The 17,712-nt window shown below is 38.6% G+C and overlaps 1 protein-coding gene across 2 annotated transcripts; it reads left to right on the forward strand.

The window, feature by feature from the left end:
- The first annotated feature begins 5,186 nt into the window (after positions 1 to 5,186).
- hic1 (hypermethylated in cancer 1) lies at positions 5,187 to 17,013 on the forward strand. Of its 2 annotated transcripts, none has more exons than XM_042739595.1 (2): positions 5,187 to 5,412; positions 12,410 to 17,013. In XM_042739595.1, the coding sequence occupies exon 2, from the start codon at positions 12,427 to 12,429 to the stop codon at positions 14,641 to 14,643; it is 2,217 nt and encodes a 738-aa protein (XP_042595529.1). In that variant the 5' UTR covers positions 5,187 to 5,412; positions 12,410 to 12,426; the 3' UTR covers positions 14,644 to 17,013. The 2 variants fall into 2 exon arrangements, with proteins under 2 accessions (XP_042595529.1, XP_042595528.1); XM_042739594.1 differs by lacking the exon at positions 5,187 to 5,412 and adding an exon at positions 6,625 to 7,326.
- The last annotated feature ends 699 nt before the right edge of the window (positions 17,014 to 17,712 follow it).

The raw sequence follows: 17,712 nt of genomic DNA on the forward strand, positions 1-17,712 counted from the left end.
AGTCAGCCATGTGCTCCACAGATGGATAATTTGCTCAAACACCAAGACGACCAGGCACTGCTGGTGCCAACATGTTGCTTGCAACCCTCAGGCCAGGGTGGCACAGTGAGTCACAGACCATTGTGTCTGGTTAAACCCAAAGTATTCACCTCATTTTTAACATAAGAGCATACATGGCTATTTGCAACTTGAATGTGCAAGGCTTCTGGTGTCATTCACCAACAGTTCATTATGATGCTTGATATTCCAAACTGGTGTGTTAGTTCATTAATATAGTCATAAACACACTGGTTTGTAGCTTTACCGCAAATAGCTTTACCGTTTACTGCATTTTTCTGTTATTCTTCTAGTTATTTACCTATCACAGCTAATCAATCGGAAGTGTCGCACATTAATAAACAGTAAATGAAAAAATAAATAAAAAAGAAAAGAAAAGAAAGGAAAGTAGCTTACCTTTGCATTATAAAAAAATAAAAAAATAATGAGGATGAAAATTAAACCAATCAGATGGAACAACAACAAACTACGGAAGATTGCAACAACAATAGACGCCATGTGAACAAGCACGTGTCTGAAGGAATTAAGTGATACACTCAACTCTAGTTGAGACAAGTACAAAGACATTTTATTAGTCTGGAAAGAAAGATAGAAAGACAGACAGAGAAAGTGCAGATACTGAACAAGGATGAAACTGTCCAGTGTGCATGTGATGAGTGTAGTATGTAATAGATTAAGTAATGGTATGAGGTTTGATCACAGTAAATTATCATTTAATGCCAAAAGCAAGTATTTTCTTGCATTTTACATTGTTTTTTTTTTTATGTTGATAAATGATTGCATGCTTCGTTCCACCATCCTCTCTGTTTGCTTAGTGATTGCTTTGTGATTTTATTTAGCGTTCTTTGGCTGCAGCAGTTTACAGTTTACTTCCAGTCACCATTGCCATTTCACTTATGCTGTTTCTTTCAGTCCCTATTAAGGCTGAGGGAATTGCAATGGCGACCGGAAGTAAACTGTTAACTGCCATAGCCAAAAAACACAAAAAAATCACTGAGTAACAACAGTGCGGATGCCGGAATGAAGCATTTAGTGATTTATCAAAGTTACAAAAAATGTCCTTTAAGAAGGAAGAACCCCCTCCCCAATACTTTTGCCAACTGTAAAGGCCATTTTACAATAAAAGGGAATTTAATAATTTAAAAAATTTAAAAAGTACAATGTCACAATGCAGCCCATACTTTGGAAGGCTGTGCATTTGCACTGTACACATATGCTAAGTGTTTGCGTCAAAACATAAGTATACTTTGGGCCTTATTCTCCAACGTTTGTCACTGTACAAAAGTGTGTGCTGGAAAGTCAGAATGACATCTGGTAACAATAGAGACATGCTCGATGAAGGTATTTTGAGGAAGTCACACCATCGGCCCTCGCAGGCTCTAAAAAGAGTGGATGGTTTGCGCAAGTGGTGCGCATGCCTTTCCCTCCAACGCAAGCTTTTGAATCACAACATGCCCAGTTCAAACCCACACTCACATTATCCCAATCAATCACGGCAGCTTCTCATTTAGCTTTCATCTCCTGAAAACAGCAACACTGCCAGCAGAGGATGCATCCGCGTGTCAGCCAGGACGCTCACAAAAGGCAGAGGATGCAAATGACCTGTCTCTGTGTGCCTATCCACTAAAACTGTCTCGCAGCATCTCATTAGAGTGAATTAGGAGAGGGTGTGCGTAAATGTTGGGCCTAGCGCTCAATTTCTGGTGAGATGTTGGTTCTCAGGGGTGTGTCTGGCATAGGGGCCCGGTGATCTTGCATGTGGTAAATTGAGCGGTTGTACCCACAAAGATAGAAACAGTGCTCATCACGCTGCCATAGAGAGAACACTCGGGTTGGGTGTCTGGCCAAGGGTGCGAGGCAACAAACAGCTCAACCGCTAAATAGCTGTTCCCATGGTGCATTATTCTCAAGGACGCGTTATGAAGCCAGTGCCACAGGGTCTCTGAAAATCAGGGGTCTCAAACTGAGAGAAACCTAAAAAATAAACCACCACATATATGAAACTGAGAAAATTAATTTTATAAAATATTTGTTATTATACAACTATTTATTTAAGAATTTATTTATGGTTTTATAATATAATATAATATAATAATATTATTTATTTATAAATGTATTGATTTATATTAATATTTTTATTGTTTATTCTATATTATTTATTTATTTTATATTATTATATATTTTGTTCAATTGCTATAATTATATGTTCAATTTTTATAAATTTTTTGTTATTATCAGTAATCATTTATTTTTATTTATTAGTGTATTCATTTATATTTATAGTTATTATTTATTTATTTATAGTTATTACTTTATTTTATCATTTATTATTATTATTCATGTAGTAATTTTTTAATTGGTATAATTGGTATAATTGGTATTATTATTGGTATAATAATTATATATTATTGTTTATTTTTTCTATATATTACTTTATTGATTTATATATTTATAGTTTTTATTTGTTGTTTGTTTATTAATAATTCATATTGTTGCTATTATTATTATAATACATTATTATTATTTATGTAATATCTATATTATGGTTTATAATATTCTAATTTGTTTATTTATTTAGATATTATCTTATGATTTATCTATTCAAGATGAGATGTGTTATATCTCACAGTGATGCTGTGACGCTGTTGCCTTTGGGCTTTGCAGGACCATAATTTAACTGTAGGCCTTATGCTTGAAAACAACAACGTTATTATAACTTGAGTGGAATGCTATATGTCATTCCCTATGCATACTTAAACTTGATGCTTCGGTCCCAAGTCAGGCATTCCTCAGATTATTCTGCACTTTGACAGAAGTGCAGTCTCGCAGACACACTTACGGACCAATATCACTCATGCGCACGGCCAATAAAGTTTAACATGCAGCACATAAACATCCCACTTGTTTAAACTAAATTTGTTCAGCTCTCTTGCACTCTTTCCATCTCTTACACACACATTCCTGTCACACATTTTTACACATACATACACGCGTATTTCTGACATACACACGTGCACATACAAGTAAACAATAGTAGGTGTGTTATTTAGGAGGTGATGGCTGATTGTTAAGTGTCAGTGGTTGTGCAAGTGTGCTCTGTGATCCAGTGGCAGGCCTGGTTAATGTTTTAACATAGCTTTCATTCACTTAATCACTCTAAACAGCAGGCATTCACCTGTTGTTGGCTCATTAGGAACTCAGATCCGGACTTAATAGAGGGACCAATTCTCACTATTAACTAGTTGCTTATTAACATGCCTACATATTTGCTGTTTATTAGTACTTATAAAGCACATATTCTGCATGACCATATTCTACATCCCTAATGCCTAAACTTAACAACTACCTTACTAACTATTAATAAGCAGCAAATTAGGAGTTTATTGAGGCAAAAGTCATAGTTAATGGTTTGTTCATAGCAAGAACTGGACTTTAAAATAGTCTGACTGAATTTACATCCTCTGTATCGCTGATTTGTGTCTAAATATTTCACTTTAACATACATCCAAATCAGAATTCATATTTTGCTTGTGCACACACTGGGCCTCATTCATGAAACACAAGTAGAACGAATTTATATTTAAATCATTCATAAAGTCTTTCTTATGTGAATTGAATGTGACAATTTACGTAAGAATGGTTTAGTGAACAATTAGAAATTCGTTCTGCTCATGTTGCATGAATGAGGCCCAATGTGTCCTTTAAAAAATGAAAGAGCTTTGGCAAATCAAATGAGCCTGTAAACAACAATAAACGTAACTGAGCCAAGTGACTTTGGTGTCACGTGAGTCAAGGTCAGTGAGACACAAGGGTCAAATTAAGCAATTATATTTAACAACTGAGTTATTTCGAGTCACTAATACCCATTGTTTCTCTCAAACATATGGGCAGTGAATTTTATACCAACATTAAAATTGAACTAAAAAACATCCAGGTGCTGTTTGCACCCTGATCTGTCCTTTGTCTAGCTCTGCCTATCTCTGTTTTTTGAGGTTATCATAAGTTCATCAAGAGAAACTGGAAGTGAAAGACAATACGTTCTCCTTAGTAAAGCCGGACTGCTGTGACTTTGACCATTAAAATGAAAAAGCAGCATCTTGAACTGCAGTAATTTCAGGAGAGAGACGGGGAAACAGATGTCAGTCAGCTGTTAGAGTAATTCAAGGGCCTGATGGGCAGGCTGTGACATGAAAAGGCTCCTGCCTGCAGGTGAATGCCCGATGAGAAACCACTCAGCACTCCACAACAAACGGGACGCCACAAAGTGATAGCAAAAATAATGATAAACATATGACACCATGGGAATATCTGGCTGAAATCCACTAGTCAGTCAGACTGACAGTGTATAGTTGTCATGAGTCCTATTAGAAAATAGCAATTACTTTGTGACTGGTTAATAATCAGTGACTAGTTAAACTGTGGGAAGCAAGATTGTGCATGCATGAATGCCTTCTAAAACATAAACTACACAAATCAATTAAATCCCAAAAGAAAAAGAGTGCTCATAGACACCTAGCAGCTCATTTAATTCATAACAGTACTTAATAAAAATAACAGTAGAATACTTGATAAAGTGAAAATTTATGAAACAAAAAAGATAAATAAATATATAAAGTTATTGAAAGAATTTGAGACAAAATATTCAGTAACAAAATCAGTAACAAAAACAAATGATGCATATAGCAAAAAATAACTAACTGAATAAAACAAAACAAAACACAAAAAGGTGCGTGGAAAACACAAAAGTACTTATTAAATATGAAACCAGCAGCATTGTGGAGTGGCGACAATGCTGCTCATTTATTGTGCCTACGAGGTAATAGCACAATTAAACATTTAAACCTAAAAAGAAAGAGAAGAAGTTTAATACATTAAACTATCAACTTGGACATTTGAATTTCATATTAGTTCTACTTCGTTCCAGTGTTATAATTTCGAATACTTTATTTTAAACATTTAACATTTTTACACCCATATCACAAAAACAAGTGCTTAGTGTTAGGTCAGAAATTATGCCACTATTTCCATTTTGTATCTAATGAATGTATTCCGCTGTCGTGCGCTCTGTCGTCGGCACCATAATATGCGCCATTAGGTGTCGCTGCACGCGCAGCCTGCACTGCTTCTTGAGACGAACGCCAATCAGAGTCCATCCAGATTCTCAAGTGTCTGATCCATTCTAACGCGAGGAGAGGGAGAGAGAAGGGTAAAGGACAAGGGACAACACGGAAGAAGCTGGGAACACCGGGAAAGGTTTACCATTTAAAGAGGAATTTGGACGATTGGAGATCTGTGGAAAGGGGAATCCCGTAAGGGGAAGTCAAGATCGGCAGGAGCATCAGACATGAATCCGAAGTGAGTCTGTGTTAATGCATGTATCGTGTGAGTTACCTGCGGCGCGTTCAGGTGTGCGCAGTGAGCGCGTGCCAACATTACCTGATAGATTGTGATAACTGGCGCTCGTGCTGCAGGCGTGTCTGGACAGCCGGAGAGCTGTCTTATTGTACTGTTTAATCGGATTTTTAATACCACATATCATGCATCTAAGAGTAAACAATCTTAAAATGTTTTCATCCTGAATTTTGACATCAAACAAATAAAAACAATATACCTGTCAACTTGTCACCAACCAGAATAACTCTATTACATAGGCTACTTAATTTCGTCTATGTACAGCTGTTGACTCTTAAAAATAAAGGTTCTTCAATAGTTCAGCAATGAACCTTCTCATTGTGAGAAAACTTTTTTATAGTGTATAGTTCTTGAATTGAATATGGTTCTTTGCAGATTAAAAAGTTATTGATGTGACATTAGGCTATAGGTTCTTCAAATGTATTGGTTTCTGTGTTTTTTAAAGCACCAGTATACAGAGGGTTTTCTAAAGAACTCGAGAAAAAGTTATCTTAGATTCCAATTCAAACTCTAAGAGTGTACATTAAACTGCGGTCCCTGGGTCTGTGTCAATAGGCCATGACATCTAAACTGACATTCATACCTGCTTTTGATACTAAGAATAATCTTGAGTCGTAATTTTCAGAATAAACAAACTAAATAAATGAAGATGACGGATATCTATTACTGAAACTCAAAAAATGAAAGTAGCCTACATTCTGTCAGTGTTGTGTGATGCAGACTATATGCATCATTTCTGCACCTTTTCTGTCTAGATATAGCGATAAATGTCTGTGTAAAAGTAAACAATAGTGTCATTAAAGACTGATAATACTGATGCTACTGATACAGCCATAAATTAGCTTAAAAAGTATTTCAAAACTCTTAATTTGAAAATAATTTTATGGAAAACTTTAATGCTAAGTTTGCAACTAATTATTTGATATTATAGCATTGCTCACCATCTAAAAAAATACTAAGGTACTGAGATATATCCTATGTTATTTTCATATAGCCTTCTTTAAGGTTCTTCCAAGAATACCGTGGTAGAACCATGGTAGCCTACCATATTAAAAACATGGTAGTACTATGGTAGTACTTTTTTGTAGGCTAAGTGTTGTGCAACCAACTGTATTCAATTAAAAAAAAAAATAAACAAGATGAGTTTTATGTAAAAGGTAATCAGTATTTGTGTACACATTCACAGGTACAGACAGGGGTGTGCAGACTCAATATTTATTTTCCTGAATAACATCATAACGAGCTCTATACATAAGTTATGGTCACCGTCATCCGTATTAAAACAGTCAGCACTCATAAAAACAGCTACTCTTTAACGCACACTATGTTGTGATATACGATAAAACGCCTGTCTCTTTAAGACAAAGCGCCGATGTGTTGAGAAGTTCAAGTTGGGGTCACTGTAAGTTCCTGCCCTCGATTTTACCTTTTAGTTTTATTGTAGACTGACATCACACGAGGCGCTAAAACACTCGCTCAGCCCAGAAGCCCATTATCATCTCCAGTCGCGTTATTACATCCATGCGAAAATAGCCAAGGAAATTACAAAACATACAAAAAACGAGAAAAACTGATGCAGGAGTACGCACGTATTTTTATAGGAGGAGTGAGTGAGCGAGAGAGATAGAGAGAGATAGAGATAGAGGGTGGAGGGAGAGAGAGAAAGAGGGAGGGTGAGCAGCACGAAATTCATTGCAATTAATAATAAAAGAGAGTTGGCAGCCGTGCTCGGAAAACTGGCATGGTTTTGGGAGGCTGGCAGTTCAAAGTTGAAACGTCAGAAATGACTCCAAAAGACTGTTGAGATGATCATTAAGGGAGACTTCGATCGGATGGCAGAAGAGATCGGGCATCCAGGTAACGTTCAGTGCTCTTAACATTTTATAGCCTCTTTATCAACACTTTATTCATCTAGATAGACATAATATTAATCCGAGCTACTGTTTAATCTTATTGAAATTCCTGTAGCCTATATTTGCGGATGGATGTAAAAGTTTTACAAATTAGGACCCGATTGTTTGCTTTTCTCTTTTTTTTGCACATTTTAGTATTATATGCTACCATATCAACGATTATTTTCAAAATGCAAACATATGCTAAAGAAAATTTTAATATTCAGAAACTGTAAAGTTATTTTTTTTTTATCCATCGTCTATGAACAAGGGGCTTCATTTTATATAGTCAAGTTTATAATCGCATTATGAGTCCAAAAGTGTTTCAGTTCTGGTAGTTGTGTGATTTTGTATGGCGGTGTGGTCATCTCAGTGACGGCTCTCAGCCTTAATTGAGAATTCATGGTGCTTCACATGCGACTGATTTGACTTTAAAAAGATGTGTATTTTGAAGACAGCTATGTGGTGTCTTGCATGCAAATGCAGTCTGTTGAATGAGCAATTTAAATCCAGCATATTTAGAAAGTTTTAGATGGTCGTTGTCACTTATGGTAGCCTATTTTAGATGATACTCTGTTTAAACTCAACATTTCCACACATGTACAAGACGAGCTCTAAATAATGTAATTTATTAATAGAAAACTACATGATTTAATGGACTGAGATAATTACACAGTTTATGCTTTGTAAAGCGTCAAACAAACATTTTTAAAGACTACAAAATGTAAAATTAAGAAGCAATTTTATGGCATCATATTTATAGGTTATAACAGGCCTCGCAGGTCTTTTTCTTTTTCACTCTAATTTAGAATTTTAATTAAAAGTGTAACATGCTCATAGCGACACTCTGAGAACTTGCCTATATCTCTGATTATCAGCTGTATCTTTTTCGACTACATTCTATCCAAGAGATTATTGCAGAACATAAAACAGATATAGATGATGTGATATGTGGCTAGAATATTTCCATCTCATCTCTGACCATGGAGGCCACATATAGGGGATGGTGAGCTGTTCTCCCAGTGGTATTTATGAATGAATATCCAGATCTGCGTGTGCTGAGGGAGCGCGCGAGAGAATGTGAGCGCAATAGGACGAGCTGTGGAAGAGGAAGCTGTAGCGCATGATACGCTCTTTTCCAAACTCTTAGGCTACCTTCAAAATATATGCAGAAATGGTCGATAAACCTCAGGTGTTTTGCCATTTGACTTTACACCACTTAAATAGGCACGATCCAAGACAAACGGACGTTTCTTGGTGCCAAGAGGTTTTGCGCAGGTTTTCCCTTTCATCCACAAAACGATCATGTCTTAGGAAATAGTAAAACTTGAAAACTAAGTTATAGGGAACAGTTTTAAAGCACTTTAAATCACACCAATTTGAAAACTAATTCAAAACATTTTATTTTAGTTTTATTTCACGCACACGTGTCAGTGACTGAATGACAGCTTTATTCTGCAATTAAATTATTAGGTCAACATTATTAAATTATAGCCTACATGTAACATAATTTGTCTGTATGTGTTTTCCCCTTTTTTGTGTCATTCCTTATCCTCAAAAAATAAAACAAACAAAATATTGAGCTCAAAATATTTAGAGCCCAGCTCTCGTGTGCCCAGTGTTTACAAAGTCTAATACACCAGTTCAGCAAATTTAAAAGACATGCTTTGTGACTGATTGACTGTTTATTCCTTAAAGGTACATTAGACTCAGCCTAAAGGGATAAATCTCAAAGGGAGGTCGCTTTTGCGGTAAAAAGATGACAGACCGAGGGCGGAGAGAGAGAGAGAGGAAGTCTTAAGAACACGACATGACTAAAGCATATTATGCTACCTATATGTCTCCTGTAATGCACAAAACACAGGGCTAATGAATACCAAAGCACCTAAAATATGACCCATGCACTGTCTTTAATCCAGTCGTGTACCATACCAAATATAGCAAACAGACCAAGCTGTCGCATGCGCTACACGCCCAAACAATTGACATATTTTTGAGCATTGCTTTTATCGTTTTATTCAAATGAGTTCTCTCTGTATTTATTCAGTAAAATCTTTTTTAGATTAAATCATGTGACTTTATGCGAGGCATAAGTGCGCATTTAAGACGCGTAATGTAAAGACGCGTAATGTAAATCCACAGGGTGACAGGCTTGAGAGGATGTAAGTGTTTACGCGTGAAGTTCAAACAGTCGTTTTAAAACATGATTTACGTCTTTCATCACTTCCTTTAAATCTTAACATGTTGAACGTCTGACAGAATAAAGGAGTAATTTTCCCCCTGCATTTTGACTAAATTAGTTGTTGTCTGACTAATTAGAGGAGATTTTCTTTCTTTTCCTTTGCTTATAAAAACTTTCAGGTGAAGGCTGAACCACAATCCTTACTTTCCGTTCCGTTCCGTCCCGTTTATTGTTTACATTTTCCTTCTATTCTGTCATCTTTGCGCTTCTTGAAAGCAGCACAGTTAGGACAGTTCGGCACGAATCGCTATAAATCATGCGCTCATACCCAAAAGCCCAAAATGGCTCTTCACCTTAAAATACACCTGTCAGTGATGAGACGTGTCCGTTTGCAGCAGGGGAGGAGATAAGAGTTACACAACTTAGGTGCTTTTATTTACACAGACTCTGAAGAGAGATGCGGAGAGGAAATGTTGCGGGTGGTGTTTGTTTGGTTGAGATGCTCCATTGTTAAGGTAACTTTTCCTGCAACAGGCAATTAATAACATGCCATCTGTTTGATTCTGTGCGTTAGTGAAAGTGTATATCCTTTAAATAATTACAAGTGATACAATTATATAATGGTTAAAAAAAATAATAAATGACGCGCTTTTGGAAATAAAACGGAACACATGATTTATGAATTAGGAAAATTGTATTGAATAACCTGTAACTCAAGAGTGTTCAGGCTGACAAGAACGGGAAAGGCTACAGGTGCACTGCAGGCCAGAAATGACCAGCTGCCGGCAATATTTCCACAAAAAGGAAATGTTCAAAAACTGTTTAAAACCATCACTTCTTATTTTAGGCATCACCTGGATCTGTGTTGTTGTTTTTCTTTTTTACACAAATGTGTACATTTTTTAGCAAGAGGCTAAATGAAAAGTTTCGACACAGAAATGTACATAGATAATTGTTTTAAAAAATATTTTTATACAGTAATTTTTTTATTTTTTATAAAGGAACTTCAGTCCTGACCATGTATGTTTTCTCTAGTTCTTCTAGTGGAGAAGCCAAAATGACAAGCACATCTTCATGCTTCTGTAGTGCGCAGCTGCCTCTTTATATTAAAGAGCGACAGAGATGCATGTTTTTTATGTACATTACATTTGACATTTCAATGAAGAGGAATAGTAGGAATCAGAATCTCATGTATAGTGTGTATAATCAGGGTACGCATTGGAGGTTTGGGGAGATCAGACCCCCCAATTATAACTTGTGTAACTTAATGAATTTTATTTTATTATAATTTATTTTATTTTATTTTATTTATTTGCATTTAGACTATAGATCTACATTCTAGCTGTTATGGTTAGTCTGATAAGGTTACCATAGCAACAATCAGACGGCTTCCAGTTAAGATCAAGTAGGCTATATTTGGACAATGAAAAAAACAAACAATAGTAGGCTACTACCATATATTAAAACTTTATTGAAGTTTTACACACACACACACACACACACACACACACACACACACACACACACACACACAAGAAAATTTTTGCATATTGTTTTAATGTCTTAAATTCCAGTGGACAAATTTAACCAGAACCAGACCAATCTAACTAAAAATTACTGGCAGAAATTTATTTAAAAAGTCGAACCACTGAAAGTCATTGAATAATTCACACATTGTGTAAAACCAAGCTTTTCTGGCAACTGTGTGGTTAAGTATTATTCATGTTAGGAGCTGTGGTTGGTTTTAAAGGGGAGACTTGCATTGTTGGATTTAAGGGCTAATTAAATGGAAGCTTAAGGCTACAAACTACAGTATTCATCTAAGAGGATTATTTTATACAATGAAATAAACAATGAGAGGAGGAACTGATGTTGGGATGACTGTATTTATTTAGCTTCTTGTTTCCCATCAGTGAAACCATCCCCTTTGGGACCCTAACTATCCGTTTTATCTCATATACAGACCATCCTCATGTAGCAGGGTTTAAACAATATTTTCTGGTAAATTTGTAATGTTTATTATGTTGGCATGACAGGAACCATTGCGTTCAGCTTAGAATTTAAACTTGGCGTTGTTGGTTGAATGTTTTTTTAGTAATTTGTAGTTATCCTCTGACAAGTGATCTTTTGAAAATGGTTTTATTTGTAACTCACACTACTATACAGCAGAGTGTCCTGTCATGAATTGGCTGCATTTTTTTTTGTCCCTGCTGGTTTATGCCTGCTGTTCATCACACTTGCAAAACCTTCAGTCTGACTTTGTTTAAAACTCCGCACACCACCTCTGGAATTCTTTATCAGGAGGACAGCAATATGAAAACATGTTTATACTGGCATTTTTCCTCTGTCTTTTTTTCTTCTTTCTTTTTTTCGTTAACTGCACTTCACTGTAAGTTTTAAACATGTGGGTTTGTATCTTGATAATGACAAAACCATCACAGTCTCACCCGGTCAGCTATAGCTCACTTATATGGAGTCCTCCTGATGCTTGTTGTATTAAAGGAAACGCTGAATTGTTTGCCCTCAATCCCCTACCTGAAAATCCACAAAAATATCAAAGAGTAAACGAAGAGCTATATTCAGGATCAAGAAAATGCACACAAGCTTAAGTGCTCCTTTTTATATCTTCTAGTGCTGCCAGTCAAGTTTTACAAGACAGTCCAACAGAAACAGATGTGTCAGTAACATGTGTTATATTTCAAAAGACAGCTATTTAAAAAAATTGCCTTTTATTCCACAGTACTCAAATACAGTAAGTATGCAAAATTCAGCTAGTTTTCTGTAGGCCTCTAAATGTGGTAGTGTATGTTTGTCTGCAACAACTTTCTGGCTTCTACTTAATGGTTCCATTTCTCTTCTGTTTCAGGTATTGGTCTGAAGTCGATGCTGGATGCCATGGAAGTCCCAAGTCATGCTAGGCACCTCCTCTTGCAGTTGAACACACAACGAACCAAAGGCTTCTTGTGTGATGTTATCATTGTGGTGCAGAATGCTCTGTTCCGTGCTCACAAGAACATCCTGGCAGCCAGTAGCCTCTACCTTAAATCTCTTGTCGTTCATGACAACCTCATCAATCTGGACCATGAGATGGTCAGTCCAGGTGTGTTTCGAGTAATTCTTGACTATATCTACACAGGACGCTTAAATGAAGGTGACCCCACCTCTCCAACTGAGCCAAATATAGGAGCAGTGCTGGCGGCAGCAAGTTATCTGCAGCTGCTGGATCTGGTGACTCTATGCAAGAAGAAGCTGAAGAGAAATGGGAAGTACCATTTGCGTCCCAGTCCTGGGTTTTTACCTTACAAGATAGGCTCCAGTGGCGTGGGAGTAGGACGGTTTCGAATATCTACCCCTGTCATCCACTCCTGCCACCCTGGAGGAGTAGTTAGCACTCCTCGACCTACACCATTAGAGGACCTGCCCCCCCTCCCACTTGGCCCCCACGTCGGCGAAATTTATGCACCAGTTCCCACCCAAGGTCCACCACCTTACCCCCCAAAGGCATCCCTGTCGCCCCAGTCAGGCCTACGCATGCCCCCTACTGACAGGAACTGCTCATCTGTCTTTGGCCTTGACTTGACCAAGAAAAGTCCAAGTTCCCAGTCCCAGCTTCCCTCTGGTCACCCCCATTTGATCTCCTCACTCCACCCAGAAGAGGAGCCCGAGGGTGAGCTAGATCAAAGCACTAGCCCCCTGCTCAGTCCCAATGATGGCTCCAGAAAAATGGAGACAGCCCATCATGTGGGGTCTCTCACCCCACACCCCTTCCCTCTACCCAACCATCCTATTGCACCCCATCTTCCCCATCTGCACCGTCCTCAGGGCCAAGAACCTTACCCCTGTGCTCCTAGCCCAGAACCCATGGAGGACTCCAGAGAACAAGTCAGAGATGGGTCCAACATCTATCGATGGGTGAAGAATGAGCCTTCCAACCCAGAGGATGAAGATGAGGAAGACGAAGAGGATGAGAGTGGAGGAATGGGTGAGCAGGATAAAGAGAGACACCAGCACATGAATCACCATAAGAACAGCGAGGAAAAGCTGAACATGAATGAGCGGGGCTATGACAGAGGGACCTGCGATGATGGAGAGGATGAGAATGGGACCGGCAGTGAAGAGACAGGGAGCAGCGAGGGTCGTCCATCTCCCCCTGTTCCGGGTGGAAGATATCACATGCCGTACGAGCCAGAGAGTTTCGGAGATAACTTGTACGTGTGCATCCCCTGCGACAAAGGCTTCCCCAGCTCAGAGCAGCTCAATGCCCATGTGGAAACCCATACTGAGGAGGAGCTAAACAACGGGAGCGAGCTGGACAACAGCAACAACAGCAGCAGCAAACCCACCAATGCCCATGGACCTTCAAGCTTGAATAGCTCTAGTGGCCTCCACAGCCCTTTCCTAGATAGCAAATCGACGCAAAATCTCCATTCCATTGGTCTCGGGGAAATCATACGACCCTATCGCTGTTCGTCCTGTGACAAGTCTTATAAAGATCCTGCCACCCTAAGGCAACATGAGAAAACCCACTGGCTGACACGCCCATACCCCTGTAGCATCTGTGGCAAGAAGTTTACCCAGCGTGGTACTATGACACGCCACATGCGCAGCCATTTGGGCCTGAAACCCTTCGCCTGTGATGCCTGCGGCATGCGCTTTACTCGTCAGTACCGTCTGACGGAACACATGCGCATCCACTCTGGAGAGAAACCCTATGAGTGCCAGGTGTGCGGGGGCAAGTTTGCTCAGCAGCGCAACCTTATCAGTCACATGAAGATGCACAGCAGTGGAACAGCTGGCGGAGGACTAACTCCTGACGGCAAGCTGAAGATAGACTTCTCCGAGGGGATTTATCCCCTGAGCAAGTACACAGCTGAGCATCTGGGTCTGAAGCAGGAGAAAACCTCAGACCTTCTCACAGCCTCTCAGCACCTGCTGGCTGACGCTAAAGCCATGGAGAGCCTCTACCCACTGTCAAAGCTGGCTGTAGAACACCTCGGCCTCACCCACAACAAGATGGACGTCCTGAACCAGCCACTGCCACCCACTTCTCAGCAGCTCTCAGCAGAGTCCCGCACCATTGACCGCTACTCTCCTAGCTAGAGGGGGGAACCACTAACTATACTTTCCAAAGAGACATCACTGTATGCCATTCACAGTATTCAACTCTCACCTCATCTTCATTTAAACCTGCACCTCAAAGAATGGAGGCCAGAAAGTGTTGGCCATAAAAATGCACACAAACTGTTTAATTCTGAACGTGCCTTTCTTTGCAGATTTTGCAGTACGTGCATTTCTTAAAATTACTTTCCTACAAGGAGGAAACTGCTTTATTTATAATCTGTTTTGACCGTTGGACACTCTGACAATGCAGTATTTATATAAAAACAACTTCTTTTTTGTTCAATCACCGAGCCAAACAACCAATTGAAAACCAAAAAGAGATTGTTTTTATTTATTTTTATTTTCTGTTCATTTTCTTTTTTTTCTTTTTTTTGTATGTTGGAAAAGCCAAAGAGAAAATGCCAAATGTTACAGAAGAGAGTTGCAATCGTACCCTAAACCTGTGTATTAAGTATTATTGGTGTATATAGAATGAAAAAGCACATATGAACAATATTCAGGGCTTCTGTCCAGAATGGAGCAGCAGATCTGGATGAAAAAAAAAAGCCAAATCTTTGGGATTTTATAGTAATTGGAGGACTTTTTATAGACTATTTTTTGGAGTACTGGATCACCTGTATTTGATTTTCCAGCTTTGTGAATGGCCCAGTTTTTTCCATACTAAAGGGAGCAACTAACTGAAGAGAGTGTTTGTTCCAGGACTTAGGTAAAGTGATCTAAGCTTTTCTCTGCATTGATGTAGTTATCCCCTTCAGCATGGAATGAGAGTTCACAGAGAGTACCATTTTAATATTTTTTTTTTTCACCACCTTCAGGTGTATGGTCTCGAGCTATTTAGTGTCTTTGTTCCATTTCCTTTCCTCCAATGCCAAGTGCCTTCAGCTTATTGAAAAAGTAGCAAGTACTGCCCTGTGATCTCACAACTGGAATATCTTTGTGCATATTCCGATCATGATATAACAATCCATGTCCACGTGTTTGGGTCCATCTGGTGCGACAGACTAAGCATGGGTGGTGCCTTTGAAAATGCAGTAATATTTACAGCAGAGTCCATATACTTCAGTTGCATCGCAGTCGACCCCTTTAAATGGCTCTCTGCATGACTAGTTGTATAACAGTTCCAGCGAAGGCACTTTTGTGTATATAAACTAAACAGTGACGTTTTGCAAGTGATTGATTCGGCAACACCTTCAAGACCTTTCCTCATGTGAAATGTTTGAAAGGGCCTCCTCACCCCATTACGGTGCAGTTAATTTCAGGCTAATGTGACGGCTTTAACCCCACGGTGCCTCACGCACACACGTAGAGCCGCTAATGTGACAACCATCTGAACCTTAGGAGCAGGGCTCTCTCTCACTGATACTGTGAGCACAGATAGCAGCAGCTGGTCCACTCAGGGTAAGCCCTGTGAAATCTCACATTTTCGAAGACTATCCGCGCTTGTCTGTCCCACTGATGTTAGATTTTATGCCAGCTGACCAGGCCCTGTGATCTGAACATACACCCTAATCCACCAGCTACCGCTCTAATGTACCATAAACTGCACTTTCAACAATCAATCCTCCTAATTTAAAGTAACATAAAACACAGTAGCCTGTTAGGGCTGCTTCATTCTTTGTAGTCTTACAGCTCATCTGCTTTGCCTCTAAATAAATTGTTTTACAGTAAATGTAATTGCTCTGAAGAGATACGGCACCCGCTGTTTTTATTCCAAAGACCATGCTGACATTTTGTCCTTTCCTCTCACAGAAATTTTTGTTAACCACTAGTTACAATTACAACCTCAGCTGGTGAATGTGAAAACTTAAACCACGAATGCACTGTGAAAGAACTAGTGAATCTTAAAGCTTTATTAGAGCTTAATGAATATTGAACATGTAATTTGGGAAAAATTACCTGGGCTTTACTCTGTAGCATGATGTCAGCTATTCAAAGTGTTTCTTTTCTTTTCTGTTTTTTTTTCTCTGTTATTTTTTGGTCAGATTGAACTCTCTTAATCAAAGCAAAAAGACATTGGTGCTTACCTCAGGACTGAGCCTATTATGGGTTACACAATGCTTTAGCAATAGTTTAATACAAAAACACACACGTAATTGCTCTCTATGTATTGTACATAAAAATCCAAGCACACTTTCTGAAGGGATCTCGTTTTTGAAACCTGTGGTTATTTCACAATGCTAAAAATGTCTTTTTTTCTGAAATTATTATTATTTTTTTGTGTGAATAGCCTATGCAACTGTCTCCTATTTTTACATTACAGAGAATACTGTAGTTACACAATGAAATGGGAAATGACTTAATTACCATAAAAGGCAAATTTGTAAATTAAAAATGATTTCTTGATAAAAATCAGCATGTTTTTTTTCTGTACACTTGAAGGTACTTGAAATTCTACATCACAGTTTGAAACTCACACATGCACTAAAAGAAATGCCAGACAGCAAGTCCGATTTCTGTTAACGTTATGCTGTATAAGAAATGTTGTGTGTTTATCAATAATTCGCGGCAATGATAAACACTTGGCCGAGTTGGTAAGGAGGGAAGCATAGTTTCTGAAGTTGATTGAGCCATTTGTTCTGGGCGGGCCTGCAGAAAGTTTAGCTGACCTTTTTGCCGAGAGGCAGGATTAGACTCCCAGTGAGGTTTTGTATACATGTACTATTAAACCACACGCATGAAACCAGCTTGTTTGGGGCGAGACAGATGCTGAAATTTCCCAACACTCTTAAGTGGACAGCCGAGATCCAGAAATTCCTCTCAACTTAATTTTGCAAAACACATGAAAACAGTCTGGGCACAGCGGTTTGTTTGTATCCAAACGTAACCCAGAGCGTAAACGGAATACAAATCTTCTGACTCGAGGCATAGAACAATATTACAGCTATCATAACAGTTAAAACTTTGACCGCAGACATATTAATACAGGCTGAGGAGATGTGACAGCCCGTTTGAAGTAGATTTCGGTGGTGGGAAAATAAATCTCACACTCCCCTTCTCCACCATTCATTAGCTCGCTCTCATCGAAAATCTATCGCTCTCTCTTTCCTG

This window comes from Cyprinus carpio, chromosome B15, assembly GCF_018340385.1.
Source record: "Cyprinus carpio isolate SPL01 chromosome B15, ASM1834038v1, whole genome shotgun sequence".
Taxonomy (NCBI): domain Eukaryota; kingdom Metazoa; phylum Chordata; class Actinopteri; order Cypriniformes; family Cyprinidae; genus Cyprinus; species Cyprinus carpio.

Coding starts and splice junctions, on each gene's coding strand:
- hic1 (XM_042739594.1), top strand. CDS start 7,275: ATGATCATTAAGGGAGACTTCGATCGGATGGCAGAAGAGATCGGGCAT. Junction 7,327..12,409: donor AGAAGAGATCGGGCATCCAG/GTAACGTTCAGT, acceptor CTTCTGTTTCAG/GTATTGGTCTGAAGTCGATG.